The 15,228-nt window shown below is 46.6% G+C and overlaps 1 protein-coding gene across 8 annotated transcripts in view; it reads left to right on the forward strand.

The window, feature by feature from the left end:
* Positions 1 to 297: 297 nt before the first annotated feature.
* The window catches only part of SCMH1 (Scm polycomb group protein homolog 1), a 49,359-nt gene continuing 34,428 nt past the window's right edge, over positions 298 to 15,228 (forward strand). For 2 of the 8 annotated variants that reach the window (XM_053267139.1, XM_053267138.1), the window contains exons 1-3: positions 445 to 858; positions 9,926 to 10,011; positions 14,608 to 14,676. In XM_053267139.1, coding sequence (XP_053123114.1) covers positions 9,987 to 10,011; positions 14,608 to 14,676 — 94 coding nt within the window. In that variant the 5' untranslated portion in view covers positions 445 to 858; positions 9,926 to 9,986. The other 6 variants (XM_053267137.1, XM_053267136.1, XM_053267141.1 and 3 more) reach the window with 6 other exon arrangements.

Below are 15,228 nucleotides of genomic sequence, written 5' to 3' on the forward strand. Positions count from 1 at the left end.
ATAGACCGGCGTTGAGTTTGTTCCCCAAGCTTTTAGTTTGTTCTCGGTTTTTTATTCCAGAGGGCAGATAAACAGCACTAGCGGGCTAGATGTTGGGGTAGCGGGAAGCAGAATGGCCCGGCCCGGCAGGAACCGGCACCAGTCGCCAGTGTGACTCTTGGATTGTTTTATTCTTATTCTTTATTATCTTGAAATTAGTATTGTGGCGGGTGTGGGGGTGAGGTGCGCGGGGAAGGAGGATCTCCTCCAGGAACAGCTTCTCCCCCAGAGAGAGTCGGCAACCCTCGTGGGTCGGAGGGGGGGGGCGGGAGCCCTGTCATCGCCGCGGGGAGCGGTGCGACTGTGGCGGGCGGCGTCCTGTGTGTGGGTCTGTGCGACTACGGGGGACGTCGGCGCAGCAGCCCCCCGGCTGGAGTGCGGGTGATGATGCTGATGAGGGGAACAGGGCAAAACTGGGCTCTGGCAAGGCCTCCTGCGGCGGCGGCGGCTGGGCGCGCAGAGTCGGCGGCCCACCAGCGCCGCGCGAGGGAAGCGAGCCTTTCCCGCGCCTGGCTGACAGGAGGCTGGGCTTCCCGCCCCGGCGCGGCGTCCTCCTCGCCTCCTCCTCCGCGGGCGGGCGGCAGGGGGCGGCGCAGCTCTGCTGGGCCGAGCCGGGCAGGCTCCCTCCTTCCCTCCCTGCGCTTCGCCGCCGCCGCGGCCGCCGCCACCACCACCTCCTCCTCCTCCTCACAGGAGGCGCTTCCGAACATGGCGGCGGCAATAACGGTGGCGGAGGGAGAGGCGGCAGCAGCGGCGGCAGGGGTGGCGGCCGCCGCCGAGGAGTGAGGGGAGCCCGGCCGGGGCGCGCGGCCGCAGCAGGTGAGCGGGCGAGGCGGGAGGGCCCGGGGCCCTTGGAGCGGCAGCCGGCGGCCAGCGGCCAGGCCTGCCCCGGCAGGAGGAGAGGGAGGGTCGGGAGCCGGGCACGGCGGCCTGCCTGGTGGCAGCTGAAGGGGGCCTCCTCCTCCTCCTCCTCCTCCTTCCTCCCAGCGCAGACCCGGCCCGGCCCGGCCCCACCAGGGGCAGCACGAGCAGCAGCCGCCGCCGCCGCCGAGCCCGTCCCGGCGGACTGACCTCGGGGCTGGCCCCCGCCTCAGTCTTTCCCCCTCCACCACGGTCTGCCCTGCGTGGCGGCGGGGGAGCATCTCTGGGACCCTCCTCTCTGGCCTGTGTGGCGGGGCAGGGTCAGGCCCACTGAGCTGCCTCCGTGGGGATGGGGTGGGAATGGATGGCGGGAGGGGGGGTATAATGTGCTGTGGGGTCGGTGGGTGATGCTGCTGCTGCTCCCCTTGCAGGCCTGAATGGGGGCCTTGTGTTGGGGGAGGCTGCTGCTGCTCTTCTTCTTCCTCTTCCTCTTCCTCCTCCTCCTCCTCCTCCCTTTTCATCACTAGCATTTTTAAGATCTATAGATATAGATTCCAGTATATGGAGCGGCCTGCCCTTCTCTTCCTTCCTCTGCCTTCCTTCCTTTTCTCTCTCCTTCTCCCTGCTTGCGCACAGGCCCCCCTCTCTGGAGAATCCTCTTGCATGGCCCCCCAATGGGTATGTGGAATTCCCAGCCCACGCAGTGTGGTGGCCACCGCTGCTGCCTTTAAAAGGGCATTAGACAGTTGCATGGAGGAGAAATCGATCCATAGCTGCTCATCTCGCCGTGGCTCTGTGGAGCTTCCATGTTCAGAGGCAGTGTACCTGTGCCGAGGGGGCCGTCAGTGGGGAGGGCTGATGCCCCCAGACTTTGCTGTTTTGGGCTTTCTGGCTGCTGTTAGTATAACATGGCGCTGGGCTAGGTGAACCTTTGGCCTGATCCAGCTGGGCTGTTCTGATTTGTTTGTTTAAAAAGATTTCTAGGCTACCTTTCTAATATTCTGTTCCAGAATATTGAGATCTGTTAACCAGGCTCCTCCCTCCTTCGCTTGCCCCTCGGCATGGCAGGCCGATAGGGAATTTTCCCTGAGAAATATTTGTGGCTCTTATAGACAGACAGCTGTCAAATACAGAGAGCTGTCAAAAGCACACTTCTTCATAGTTTCCCTCTCTAACCCAGCCCCCTTCCACCTTAGCTCTGTAATGTGTTTTAGGTTAGGATTAGTCGGGCATTATCCCTTATGCATTTTGACTTGTTTCACTACTGCCGCCTCCTCTGGTTGCAATAATGAGTGAGGCTGTAGGAGAATGGCATGGTGGCACGTGGATGTGGGCTGGGTTAGGAATATCGTTATCCACTGAGTTTCTGGTAAAACAGAAATGATGCTTTATTATTGGTAGACAAGCACAATCAGTGGCATGCCATCCTTGACTGTTGTTCTGATGACCCTGCGACGTGTTGCTCACCAGGATCTGACATCCTGATCCAAAATATGCTTTGGGGATGCAGGTACTATTGGAATAAATTAGATTTCATTCTGTATAAAGGTAGTGCAATGACCCCTGCTAACTGAGTGAAGAAGCACTTTTCAAAGTGGTGGTTCTCTCATATTTAACAGGAGGACAACATCTCTCCAGTGGCTGTATGTTGGTGTCTCCCTTATTTTTCTTTTTGGATTTTGTGCCTCTTTTGAACAAGGAACCATTTTCTCATACTGTGAACTTTTTATTGAAAAGCTTTGTGAACTTATTGTTGAAAAGTGACATTATTATTATTATTATTATTATTTACAGAATTTAGAAAACCATTTAACAATTTGTGTTTGAATATATGCTGGACATGAATATAACTGTTGCCTGGTGTATACATATATTATTTGGGATTATGAGAATATGCGCATATTATATAAAGTTTTCTCGCAGTACTGAAATGTAATCTGCTACGGCATAAGTCTTCTGCTATTCAGTATTTAAGTGTTTAAACTTTGGGAATCTGATTTTTTTAAATCCATTACTTCATAAGTTTAATGTAGTTATTTGTTAATGACTTAAAAACAAACTGACATCAAAACTATGTTAAAGTCATCATGTGAATTAACTGCATTGTTTCCTTTGAGAACACATTCAAGTTCAAAGTAAAGTTTTTAAAAGCAGCTGAGTCCCACTGAAGAAAGAGGGGTTTCATTTCCACATTAGTGATTTTGGGATTGATGTATAAGTTGGACTCTTAAATATAACCTGGAGAAATAATTGTACTAATGTGCACACTGTAGTCTAAAATAGGCTTGTTTTAGTTGTCGCTTTGGTTCTCAATGTTTGGGCCTTAGACATGTATTTTGTCTGTGTTGGTGGTGAATTGCTTGACTGTAGAATCTTCCCTCGCCTATCAGATAAGTATGATCTGATCTCTGTACTTTTACGACTAAGATTTTGTCTAAGAACATTTATTGGGGAAGCTTGGAGAGGGCCATCCATCTGAATAAGGTAACTGGATGTGCTGGAATGAGAGTATCTGAATGGATAGATATCTCATTCAGTCTTGTGCAGTTTAATAAAGGTAAAGTGTGCCATCGAGTCGTTGTCTAATCTTGGTGACCACAGAGCTCTGTGGTTTTTCTTTGGTAGAATACCGGAGGGGTTTACCATTGCCATCTGCTGCGCAGTATGAGATGATGCCTTACAGCATCTTCCTGTATCGTTGCTGCCCAATATAGGTGTCCCCCATAGTCTGGGAAACATACCAGCGGGGATTCGAACCAGCAACCTCATGCTTGCTAGACAAGTAATTTCCTGCTGTGCCATTAGGTGCGTATGCTATATTATGCACTGTTGCATTGCTGAGCCATCTTTGATTATATACATGGTAGCCAATAAGCTATATGGTTAAGATTGTGCCAAATGTTTTCTAAAATACAGGGTAGAAATGTTGGAGACCGCAGTTTTGAGTGGAGCGTTGGTGAGAGGGGAAGGGGTGCAACTAACCCTTTCCTCCTGATCATTTTTGGGGTTTTTTCCTCAGAATCACACCTCTCAGCTGCTCTATGTCCCCCTCAGCATTCTGAGATGCCAGCTTACAAAGATCTAAATACTCACCTAGAACCCTGTAATTCCAGTATGAAAGAAGAGAAGGAACAATTGTTGTTATGGCCTTTTGAGCACAATACAGGAAGAAAGAGTAAGCAAAACAGATTTTTTTTGTTATATAATAGGAAAAGCTTCCCAATTTAAGTGTAGTTTGCCTAGAAAGGTTGTAGAATTGTCATCCTTAGAGATTTTGAAGAAAAGCTCTTGTTCCAGTTGTGAGTAATTTCTAAAAAGAAAATTGTCTGGGTTCAAATTCCCTGCAAGACAGGCCCTTTGCCATGGAAGCCTTAACCCTTAATCCCTTTCTCTGTTGACATGGTGAGAAAAGTTGCTTCCTATCCCCAGAGGCACTGCTTTTTAAATATATGCCAGGGTTGAGCCTGGTGCTGAAAAGTGGCACCAAAGCCGAGCCCCAGTTTAAATGAAGCTCTTTTGAGGAATCTTTGGATCTAGGATTAGCGTTTGAGCTGAAATGACCGGTTGGATCTGTGCCCAGTTCTGATCCTACACATTATTAAAGATGTGATATGACAGCTTTGCAAATAAGCCCACAAAACTTAATAGGCTTCCTGCCCACACGTAACTTGCTTAACCAATTGTGACACCTGGAGGGCCTGGAAAAAAGCCCAACCAGTTTACAAAAGCTTTCTTGCCCGGTTGAGATTGTTGTTCCGGTATGCAAGATTGTACGATGAGGTGAAAGAAGACAAATCCGTCCTCACTCTTGCTCATAGAAACTGGAAGAAGATATTTGGACACTGCTGCATTTACAGCTTGTGGATGGTCTCTTAAGAATATGTAGAACCACTTGGGGAGGAGTAAAAATTATACAGATCTGAATTGGGAAGAACTAGAGGAGGCCTGCAAAGAACTCTTGCAGTTTGTATAGGGATGTGCACAAGTTTTGCAGTTGATAGAGTTGGAGAAGAAGTTACTCACAAAATACTGTATACCGATATTGCACAGTATAGCCACAGTACAGTCCCCTGCTAACTGAGCAAAGAGGCACCTTTTAAAAGTGATGATTCTCCTTTTTAACAGGAGGAGAGCAACCTTTCCATCCCCAGCACAGCATCCCTCCAATGGCTGTTGCTGGTGTCTAGCTTATGTTTCTTTTTTTATTGTGAGCCCTTTGGAGACAGGGAGCCATTTTATTTAATTAACTATTATATCTATGCAAACCGCTTTGGGAACTTCTGTTGAAAAACATTATATAAATATTTGTCGTATTTGTATCCGTAGAAGAGGTGGGAAGATTTTATATCCTAGAGTTTTAGTGCAAGTAGATGTGGAGAAAGAAGCTAGGGATGTGAAGAGATTTGAAACCCTGATTCTACACTCTGCGCGCGGTTCTAGAGTTCTGGTGTAAGAGGTAGGGATGTGCACGGAACACGGATGCGTTCTAGGAGTGCCGAACTGGTTCTGTCAACCAGTGTTCAAGCCCGGTTCAGAGGGCGGAGGTGGGGGTGTTCTTTAAGGGGCAGGGGAGGCACCGTCTACCTGCCAGCCCTGGCGCTCTCACAAAAAGCAGGTGCATGGGGCTGCAGCATGCCTCCCTACAGCCCCGGTCAGTGTCACCATGCAAATGAGAGTACTTTTTCATGCAGCCCATAATTAGTATATGGAATTCACTGCCACCAGATCTAGTGATGGCCACTGCCTTGCTTGGTGTTAAAAAAGGCCAGGTGTAGGCAATACTCTTGGACTACAACTTCCAGTATCCCCAACCATAATAAACTGGGAGTTATAGTTCAACAGCAGCCAAGGTTGCCTACCCTTGCTTTAGACCAGGCCTGCACAACATACGGTCCAAGGGTCAGATCCGGCCCATAGGGACTTTCCTGATTGCCCACAGGTAGGAATATCCCGCAGCAGCAGCAGGAGCCATGAAGAGTTTTTGGTCTGTCCTCCTAATGAGCAGTAGTGGCTCAATGCAGTTGGCCACTTGAGACCAATTGCCCCCCACCCCTGAGCCCGAACCCACTGACACCACCCCTCTTTCCCCTCAGCTTTCCCCCTGACTCCAGCCCTATGCCCCCTCACTTTCTCATATTTTTAATAATTAACTTTAATGTAATAACTTATGTGCTGGAAATTGACCCCCTGCACACCAGGTTATGGTTGGTTCCAGGCCACCAGGGCATTTGGGTTGGGCACCCCTGATTTAGACACACTCAAGGAGAGGTCCGCCTGCCACTACTAGCCATGGCCATGGCAGCCAAATGGAATCTCCAGGGCCAGAGGAGTGCCACTGAATGCCAGTTGCTGGAAGACAACCGCGGAGTCCGGTTCCCTGTCCTGCTGATGGTTTCCTGGAAGTGTTTGGCTGACCGCTGTGAGGAACAGGATGCTGGACTGGATACACTGTTGCTCTGATTCATGGGCGGCTGTAATTATATTCTTGTGTTCATGACTGCGAGAAAGCGAAGCGTTCTTTGAAATGCTAGGAAACTCAAGAATTCGCTGGCCATTACACGATACATTCAATGCACTTTTAAGCCCCCTTCATTTTAAGGGGAGAATTAAGCATGTGCTGAATCAGCAGTTGTAAAAAGTGCCTGTGTCTTCAGTGAGAGCCAGCCCTATTTGCCACATGTGCCATATCAAGCCTGAAGTAAATGTGTGCGTTGCTCCGGTGTGCACTCCTGCCTCTGTGCTTTGGGGTGACTTTGTCTCAAGTTTGCTGAGTTAGGGAGGAGGCAGCAACACAGTACTAGAAAGACAGCTGGAAGTGTGCGTGCCTGATGTTTTTGCCATAGCTAGGCTTGTGGGCGCTTATATGGCCCGTGTTGCTTATGACATCCATGCTGTAGGTGACCCACCTACAGAAAGGGAAGCTGAAAGATAGATTACAAGGTGCAGTGATCTCTGCTTACTTAGATGGCTTTAAAATGAGAAGGAGAGAGCTACCAAGTGGCTGCTAACCGTGATGGCTAAGTAGAACGTCCATGTTCAGTGGCAGTATGCCAATGAATACCACTAGCTGGAGAGCAGCAGTGGGGAACATCTATTGCCTGCATTCCCTTCTTGTGGGCTTCCCATTCTTATATTCTTAAATGAGTTGCTAAAAGCAAAACAGTTATGTGGACTTCTCTGATTAACTGTCTTCTTCTATGCTGCAGAGAAAGGCGGGGGGTGGGGAGGTGGTTAAAAGTAGAGCTGACATTGCAGTTTTGCTTCTAGCAAACTCAAAAGAAAGAGCCCCACTGGATCAAACCAAAGGTCAATTTAGTCCAGCATCCTGCTTCCCACAGTGGCTAACCACTGGTGCCTCTGGGAAGCCCATAAGAAGGGCATGCTACTTATAGACCTCTTCTGCTGTTGCTCTCCAGGAACAGGCATTCCTAGGGCGTGCTTTCTTATTTCCCAATCAGACTTTTTGTGATTCTAGTGAAGACCATCTGTCTAGTTGATATAAACTGATGATGTGTATTACATAGGTATTGTGTATGCCTTTAAAAATATGGGCCTTCTAGGGTACTTCTGGGGTGAAGTAAATGCAATCTCGGTGATCAAAGAAGTTCCCCGAGGCATCTGGTGGACCACTGTATGAAACAGGATTTTGGACTAGATAGACCTTGGGCCTGATCCAGCAGGGCTGTTCTTATGTTCTTAAGCCCCCTTTTCTAGAATCCCTTATTGTGTTACTGTTTTAATACAAGAAGATTGGGGGAAATTGTTTTCTTCACCTCTGAATTAGACAAACTGTCAAGACCTATTTAACGGCGTATTTATAGAGGTGCTGTGATGTATGTGGGGGAGGCAGCATATTATCTTTGGCGCTCATTAGCCTTTAGTTCTTCTTTTGGTTTCTAAAATGCCGCTGAAAATGGTCAGTGCTCACAGTGCCTTTTAGAAGACCTCAGAATAATCTACATTTACACACCCTCTCCGTGAGGCTGTTGCCTCATAAGAACAGCCCTGCTGGATCCGGCCCTATCTAGTCCAGCATCCTGTTTCGCACAATGGCCCACCAGGTGCCTCCGGGAAGCCCACAGGCAAGAGGTGAGGGCATGCCCTCCGTCTTGCTGTTGTTCCCCTGCATGTGGTATTGAGAGGCATCGTGCCTCTGAGGCTGAAGGTGGCCTCGCCTGTGTCATTCATCCCAGCCTCTTGTGTATTCATCCCAAATGTTGGCACCTGCTGCAGCCCTTGTGCCTGCAACAGTGTGAGCAGTCCAGAAATCTTTTCACGGTTTAGTTTTCCTGGCACTGCCATGCCACTGTGACCGAGCAAGTATGCGTAGCTGTTAACTCTTCTCCCATTCAAAAAAATACACGACGCTGCTCTACGGTTGGAACATCTGACGCTGTGCCAGAGACTGCATGAGGCTCCTACAGCTCCACGATGACAGTATCTAGTGAACTGTTCCAATTCATGGAACTATTTGGTGCTGTCCCGTTGAGCATCGGAAGAGCAGAGACAGCACAGTGCTTCCTCTAATGCGTTATGCATGTATCTAGTGCGTAGAAGGATTTAAATAATGGTAGTGGGAGAAGGGGGCTAAATGATGCAAACGTGTGGATTTAGTTGCTGGCTCAGGGAACAAGTTTCCTTAGAACTTATTCAGGTTCATTACTCCTGTGTCTTGTCCTCTGTTCCAAACATGCATTCTTTGGCATGAATAACAAGACTGAAGGAGAGCAGCCAAGACCTTTTGCTGCTTTCTTTGAGTGCCTTTATAATCTTCAGCTATTTCAGGGACCCCTCTTTCCTCTGTATGTTCCAAAATAAGCGTCTTTCTCCACCACCACCACCACCACTCCGTCCCCCAGTACCTTCACATGCTCACCTTCCCTACGCTTGCCTCTGACTTGCGAAGCACTCAGCCAGGAGACTTCTCAGTAGGCCAGGCACTTCTGCTCCCCTAACTGCTGCCTTCTGGCATGTGTGTGTGCTCAGAGCCCGTCTAGGTTGCCTGCCAGATGTTCTTTGCCCTCTTCTGCCTTCCATCACCCCCTGCTATTTTGCTATGTTAGGAGAAGGCCTGTAGTCAGAAGGGAGCAACTCAGAAGGTCTTGCTGGGAAGGCAAACCTTCTCTGCAGGGTCAGGGAGATGGGTCAGGTTTCCCTCCTACCTTGCTTCCACACAAGTGAAAATTGGGAGCACGCATAGCTCCCAAACCCGGGTAGAACACAGTTTTTGTGTGTGAATGATATAGGATCAGGTTGCAAATAAATAAATGTCTATGACAAAACAAGGGGTGGAGACAGAAATAATATGTTTTATTCAAAATCCAAATGGCTGCTTACTGTAACTTCACTAGTTCTTCTAGTCTAAACCCCAAACACACACACAAACACACACACCCCGCCTTTTCACATACAGTATGCTTAATTTTCAGGTCTGTTTGCCTCTTTGTCAGTGGCCAAGAGCAAAAACCCACTTGGGATCTGATGTATAAAAGCAGGCATATGCTGCTCTTGTTAATTTATTCTGCTGTCAATCTCAGCTGTTAAATTTAAAGTTGCAGGGATATTAGAGAGAGAAGTTTGATCCTGATAATTAAAAGAATGGAGTCCTTGAAGTGAGCAGACTGTGTTTATCAAGAGGTTGGCTCCTTGCTTGTTCCAGAGGGTTGTTAGTTTATTTTTATTGCAAATCTCACTGGAAACGGTGCAATTTCCATTGAAAAGCTGCATTTCTAACATTCATAACTTGAAAGCCTTATTGCTGTGTGTTGTGAAACCTCAGAAATGGGTCATATTACGTTAATGCAGTTTCTTTTATTTAAAAGAAAAAGGGAGAAATTTTGTTTTTAAGTCAATCATAATATTTTGAGGCATGAGCTATATTTTTTTATAAAACATTTGCAGTTGGTATTTGACATTACATTTGGAATGAAAGGGAACTTGCTTTCCTGTGTGCTGTTTGTATAAAATTGTGGAGCCCCCCCTCCCCTCAGGAATTTCATATTCATTCCCATTTTTTCTACCCTAGACGACTTCAGATTAGTGAACTTCAGCCAGTTCCAGGGTGAGGACCTTCAACAAGCAGTATAATGCGGAAGCCAAGCCCTCAGAAAGGTAAGTACGAATGCTCAGCCCAAAGAAACAGCCATGAGGATAAATCCTTGAGTTATCTGTAAGTGTATTGAGAAATAATTACATGAGCATTAATAGAACCAGAGACAAAAGGATACAGATGCTTGATGTAGCAGTAGTAGATGCTTTTTTTAAAGGCCTAGAGAAGTAGGATTGTGGACTTTTTTTAGACCTTAGGTCCCGTCCCATAGATAAGCATCCAGACTTGGGGAGAGAGCAGGGTGGGTTTCCTTTTAATCTTTTACATCATGGATCCATATAAAGCATTTCTGTTGTCCTCCTATTCTGCATGCAAGCAGGCCTGTTTTAGAGAATGCAAAAATTCCTAATAGAAATCTGTCGTTCAGTGTGCATAATGAATGCATGTGTCTGTTGCTACAGGGGTCCTCCTCTGAAATAAATTCATACAGAATTACATCTTTATTTTTACATTTGTATTCTGCTCTTCTGTCAAGCAGCCCGGAGAGATGTACATGGTTATGTTTATACTCACAACAACCCTGTGTTGTAGGTTAGGCTGAGAGAGAAAGGCCTGGCCCAGAGTCACCCAGTGAGTTTCATGGCTGAGTGAGGATTTGAATTTGGGTTTCCCAAATCCTAGTCCAACACTCTAACCACTGCACCATGCTCTATGGCAGGCCTGCTCAACGTAGCCCCCCCTCAGCTGTTTTTGGACTACAACTCCCATAATCCACAGCCACAGTGGCCAGTAGCCAGGGATTATGGGAGTTGTAGGTCAACATCTGCAGGAGGGCCGAAGTTGAGCATCCCTGCTTTCTGATGAAGGACCCTGCAAACTTGAATATTCATAGAACATATCTTCCCAAAGAATATGTCCTGCATGGCTAGACAGCATTGAGCATGGCAGTGTGAGCATCCCCTTCAAATGTAAACATAGCTTCTCAATCTATTTTATCCTTGTGAAGATCTGAGGTTGATGTGAGAAATTGTTTTCCGAGCTAAGTTCATTTGATGTCTCCAAACCCAAGCTCTTGGAGAAGATAATGAACAAGTTTGATATGATTTGATAATCTGAAGGCAGTTGCTGTGGGGTTGTACACAGAGGAGGAGAAAGAGTATTCAGGGTGTGTGGGTGTATGTGTGTGCATTACACTTAAGTAAATATTAGGCAGCCATGTGGTTAGGGATGGGGCAGGTGATGAGAATTCCTTGAGCCTCAGCATTAGATTTTGGGCTGTGTCCCCATCCACGCTTTTAAAAAAGAGAGAGAAAAGGTAGGTTGGGGAGTAGCTACGTGTAATGTGTCGCTCCATGATCCTTTTTATGTACTATTTTTGGGGTGTGTTTTAAAATGCAGCAACCTAAGCTACAAATTGAAGGGGAAGACCAATATGGGTGGGGAGGAGGATTCCCTCCTTCGGCTGTTTTCTAGCTGAAAGTCCCTTTCCCGCTGCTTCTGCCCCTATTAGGGAAAAGGTACCCAGAACTTTTCCCAGTGAAGGTAAAAGTGGCTCAGGGAGAGGTGATTCTCAGCAGAAAAACAGGGCACAAGGAAAACATTGCTATTAGGCGGCATTTTCCTCTTCAAGTTGCAGCCTCAGTGATTGCATTTTGTAAAATGTAAAAAGGTTGTAAAAAGAATAATGAAAAAACTCATAGCACATAGTTGCTCCTGACGTTACCATCTTTCTGGGTTCTTTCTTTCTGGTTTTTAAAGAATGCATTCATCCAGAAATTTAAAAGTGAAACCAAATGAGATTTTGAAATTCCAGTCGTCTTCAAATTGCAGCCTCGGTTACTGCATTTTGTGAAATGTAAAAAGAATAATTGAACTGCATGTAATGTTGCAGTTCTGCCTTCGAAGAAGGCAAGCTTCTTGAGGAGGGGTCTCTCCCTTGCTCGTGTTGCTCTGTAAAGTGCCTTGCATCTTCATGAAGGTTTGTTTATTCTTACTAATAACAATGCCATTACTTTGACATTGTTGCTTAGTAGTAGGCTGCATGTTTACCTCCGTCACTCTCTCTCCATTGTGACACACAGATGAACTTTCTCTCTCAGTCTTGTTCCAAGGGGAGCCTAGCTTGCCGTCCTGTTAACAGGCAAGGCCAGCTGAAGGGAGCTCCTACGATCCTGTGCCGCTGCTTTGGCACCATCTGCTTATACTCCCAGCATGGTGCAAGCCAGTGCAGTCCTGGCAGATGCATCCTCCCCTTTAATGAGGCATGAAACCAACAACCAGCCTACCTCATGGCACGTCCCTCTAGTGGCCATAATCTCTCCTCCCTCCCTCCCACTGCAAGGCAATTGTGATTTCAGGAACAGGAAGCACTCCATAGGACTTGTGTACAGCGTGCAACTAAAGCATAAGCTTTCCCAGGCTGTCTGCGGCGTAAGCATTTAAGGCCGTTTTTCTTTAAAGCTGTATTTCTTTTCCTTCGCTTTCCCCCCTCCAGTGAGTACTTAACTAGCAATATAGGGCAAGGAAGAGGCTTCCAGTGAAGAAGGCAGTATCTTTCACAGTTTATCTACATCTGCCGCGCAATGAACCGTCGTTGTTGCAGGAAACTTCCGTGTTTGACTTGTCTTAATGTTTCCTCCCGCCACCCCTTTTCAGCTTCCATGCAATGCTTTTTTTCATCTCCCTCTGCCCATCCTACAGGAGAGTTAGCCTCTCTCTAGCACAGCCCAGCCCTGCACAACATCAGGCCCAGGAGCAGGATCTGGCCCATGGGGACTTTTTTGCTGGCCCCAGGAGTGGGCCCATAGTTTTGTGGTGCCTGAGGGTGAGGGGCAAAGTGCTGCCTTGCCCCATGGCCCTGATGGGGGTCAGCCCCCTTTCAAAATTAAGCTCTGACAGTGCTTGAAGGGCAGAGAGGGAAAACGGTTGCTAGCAGCCTCCTCTTCTCTCCTCATGCTGTGCTTAGCTCACAATTGCTTCCATTACTATTTTAATGAGTAATTAATAATTGCTTTCATATCTATTTAATAATTAATTTTAAGGTAACCATTCATGTGCTGAACCCTTACCTTGGCCCCCACCCACTAAGTCATGGTTGGTTCTGGCCCACTGGGGTATTTGAGTTGTGCACCCCTGCTCTAGCACCACTTGTCTAATACAGTGAAAGCAAACGAGGGGGAAACCAGAAGCTCGTGTGTGAGCATACTGAGCGGCAGCTGGGAGAGCCTGCAACAAAGACGCTGGTTGGCCGGTCAACAGTGTGGTGGCCCCAGCATTGATTCCAGCCTTGTGTTCATGTGCTTCGTGCAGTCTGAGCCCTCCAGCCAGTGCAACCATTGTGACTGCTGATTATGAACACGATATAGTAGTAGTAGTAGTGGTAGTATGCATCTTACTTCGAAACCAGCACCTGTGCTTACGAGCCAGGCAGCTTCCTCTCCATGCAGATGGCTTTCTAGAAAGCATATGAAGGGGGTTTTTAGGCTGTCATTTGTCCCAGGTAAACACTCCCTGAGTTTCTGCAGTTTTCTCTCCTTGTGTCTCTTTTTCTCTACTGAAAGTTTAATAATGGCAGCTAATGGTAAAGCAACAACAGCAATCTATATACTGGTTTTCAACAAAAGTTTCAAAAGTGGTTTACATAGAGAGAAAAATAAATAAGATGGATCCCTGTCCCCAAAGGGCTCACAGTCTAAAAAGAAGCATAAGATAAGACACCAGTGTTAAAGCAACAGTCACTGGAGGGGTACTGTGCTGGGGTTGGATAGGGCCAGTTGCTCTCCCCCACCAAATAAAGAGAATCACCATGTTTAAAAGGTTCATCTTTGCCCAGTTAGCAGGTATTTGGCTCCTAGAGTTAATGCGTGTTCAAACACTGTGCTATGCTACTGTGTTTCTTTAGATGTCCCCAGTATGTAGCTTTCATTGTATCTGTTTCAGTTCCCCTTTGTCTCACTTTATTCTCCCTTTTTGTGAGGAAATGCAGGAACCTTTTATCAGTATTCAGAAACTCGGTTCTGTTTCCAGTGGAATGGAATTCTGTCACTTACACCATAAGTTGCAAGTGAGCACTCTTAGAGAGTGCCTCCTTCTGCATGATCCCCACCGCACATTAAGGTCTTCTGAGGAGGTCCATCTCCAGTTACCACCAGTTCATCTGGTGGCGACTCAGAGGCGGGCCTTCTCTGTAGCTGCTCCTGGGCTATGGAATGCACTCCTGGCAGAAATCCATAATTTGAGTTCATTATTGTCTTTCAGGAGAGCCCTTAAAACCTATCTGTTTGGCCTGGCCTTCCAGGGTTTTTAAATTGTTGTAAACTGTTTTAAATTGTTTTAAATGTTTGCCCTGGTTTTCCAGGGTTTTTAACTGTTTGATTGTTTAATTGGTTTTATTCTGTTTTTATAGTTTTGATTTAAATTGTTAGCTGGTTTTAATTGTTTTTCTTTTGTTGTAAACCTCCCTGAGCCATTTTTGGAAGGGCGGTATACAAATTGAATGAATGAATGAATAAAAATAAGTTGAAACTGCTTGTGGTTGATCATGAAATCGAGGGCAATATGGGCCATAACTGTTCATGTATGAAGAGAAAATGGAGTTGTAGATTAATTGTTCACTTAAATGTTTGGGGGGTTATTTTCTTTCTCTCTTTTGGTCTTAGCAATAGACTGGAAAGATGGCAAAAAGCACAAATATGGACGTCTGTCAGAACCTCCTTCTCAGTACCAAGGTATGACTCGAATCACTCCATTGTTCCATTCTTCTTAGAAGAACAGGAGGTGCTATTTCTGCCAGCCCCAAAATAAAGAGGGCACAAATAGGTAGAATAATGGATTTTTGTGGTTCAGCTTAGATTTATATTGGAGAATGTAAGTAATGAGGTTCTCCTCTTCATTACACAGCTGCATCTCCCTGATTAATTCGTTTCTCTGTTAGAAGACAAGATAATCTTTTGCCTCTCCAGTCATTATCTGTAGAAGCTGGACTACTTGTGCCAACTTGTGTCTAGTTTGTCTGAATTTTAACAATGTGATTTATAAACGGCCTCAAGAAGAAACAGAAATGAGAGATAAAAGGAAGTGAAAGGAAGAGCTGGAGTAAAGCCACTTGCTTATCTTGTGCAGGCAGCCTTTTTAGAGAATACCTCCCAAATTAATACCAGTCTGGGACACTCTCGAGTCAATGAGGTCATTCACACAATTGAAACTGTGTTCTACTCAGTTTTGGGAGCTGTGTGTGCTCTCAACTTTTCAACTGTGTGGAAGCAAGGTAGGAGGAAAAC

The sequence above is a fragment of the Hemicordylus capensis genome, chromosome 7 (genome assembly GCF_027244095.1).
Source record: "Hemicordylus capensis ecotype Gifberg chromosome 7, rHemCap1.1.pri, whole genome shotgun sequence".
NCBI classification, from domain to species: Eukaryota; Metazoa; Chordata; class Lepidosauria; order Squamata; family Cordylidae; genus Hemicordylus; species Hemicordylus capensis.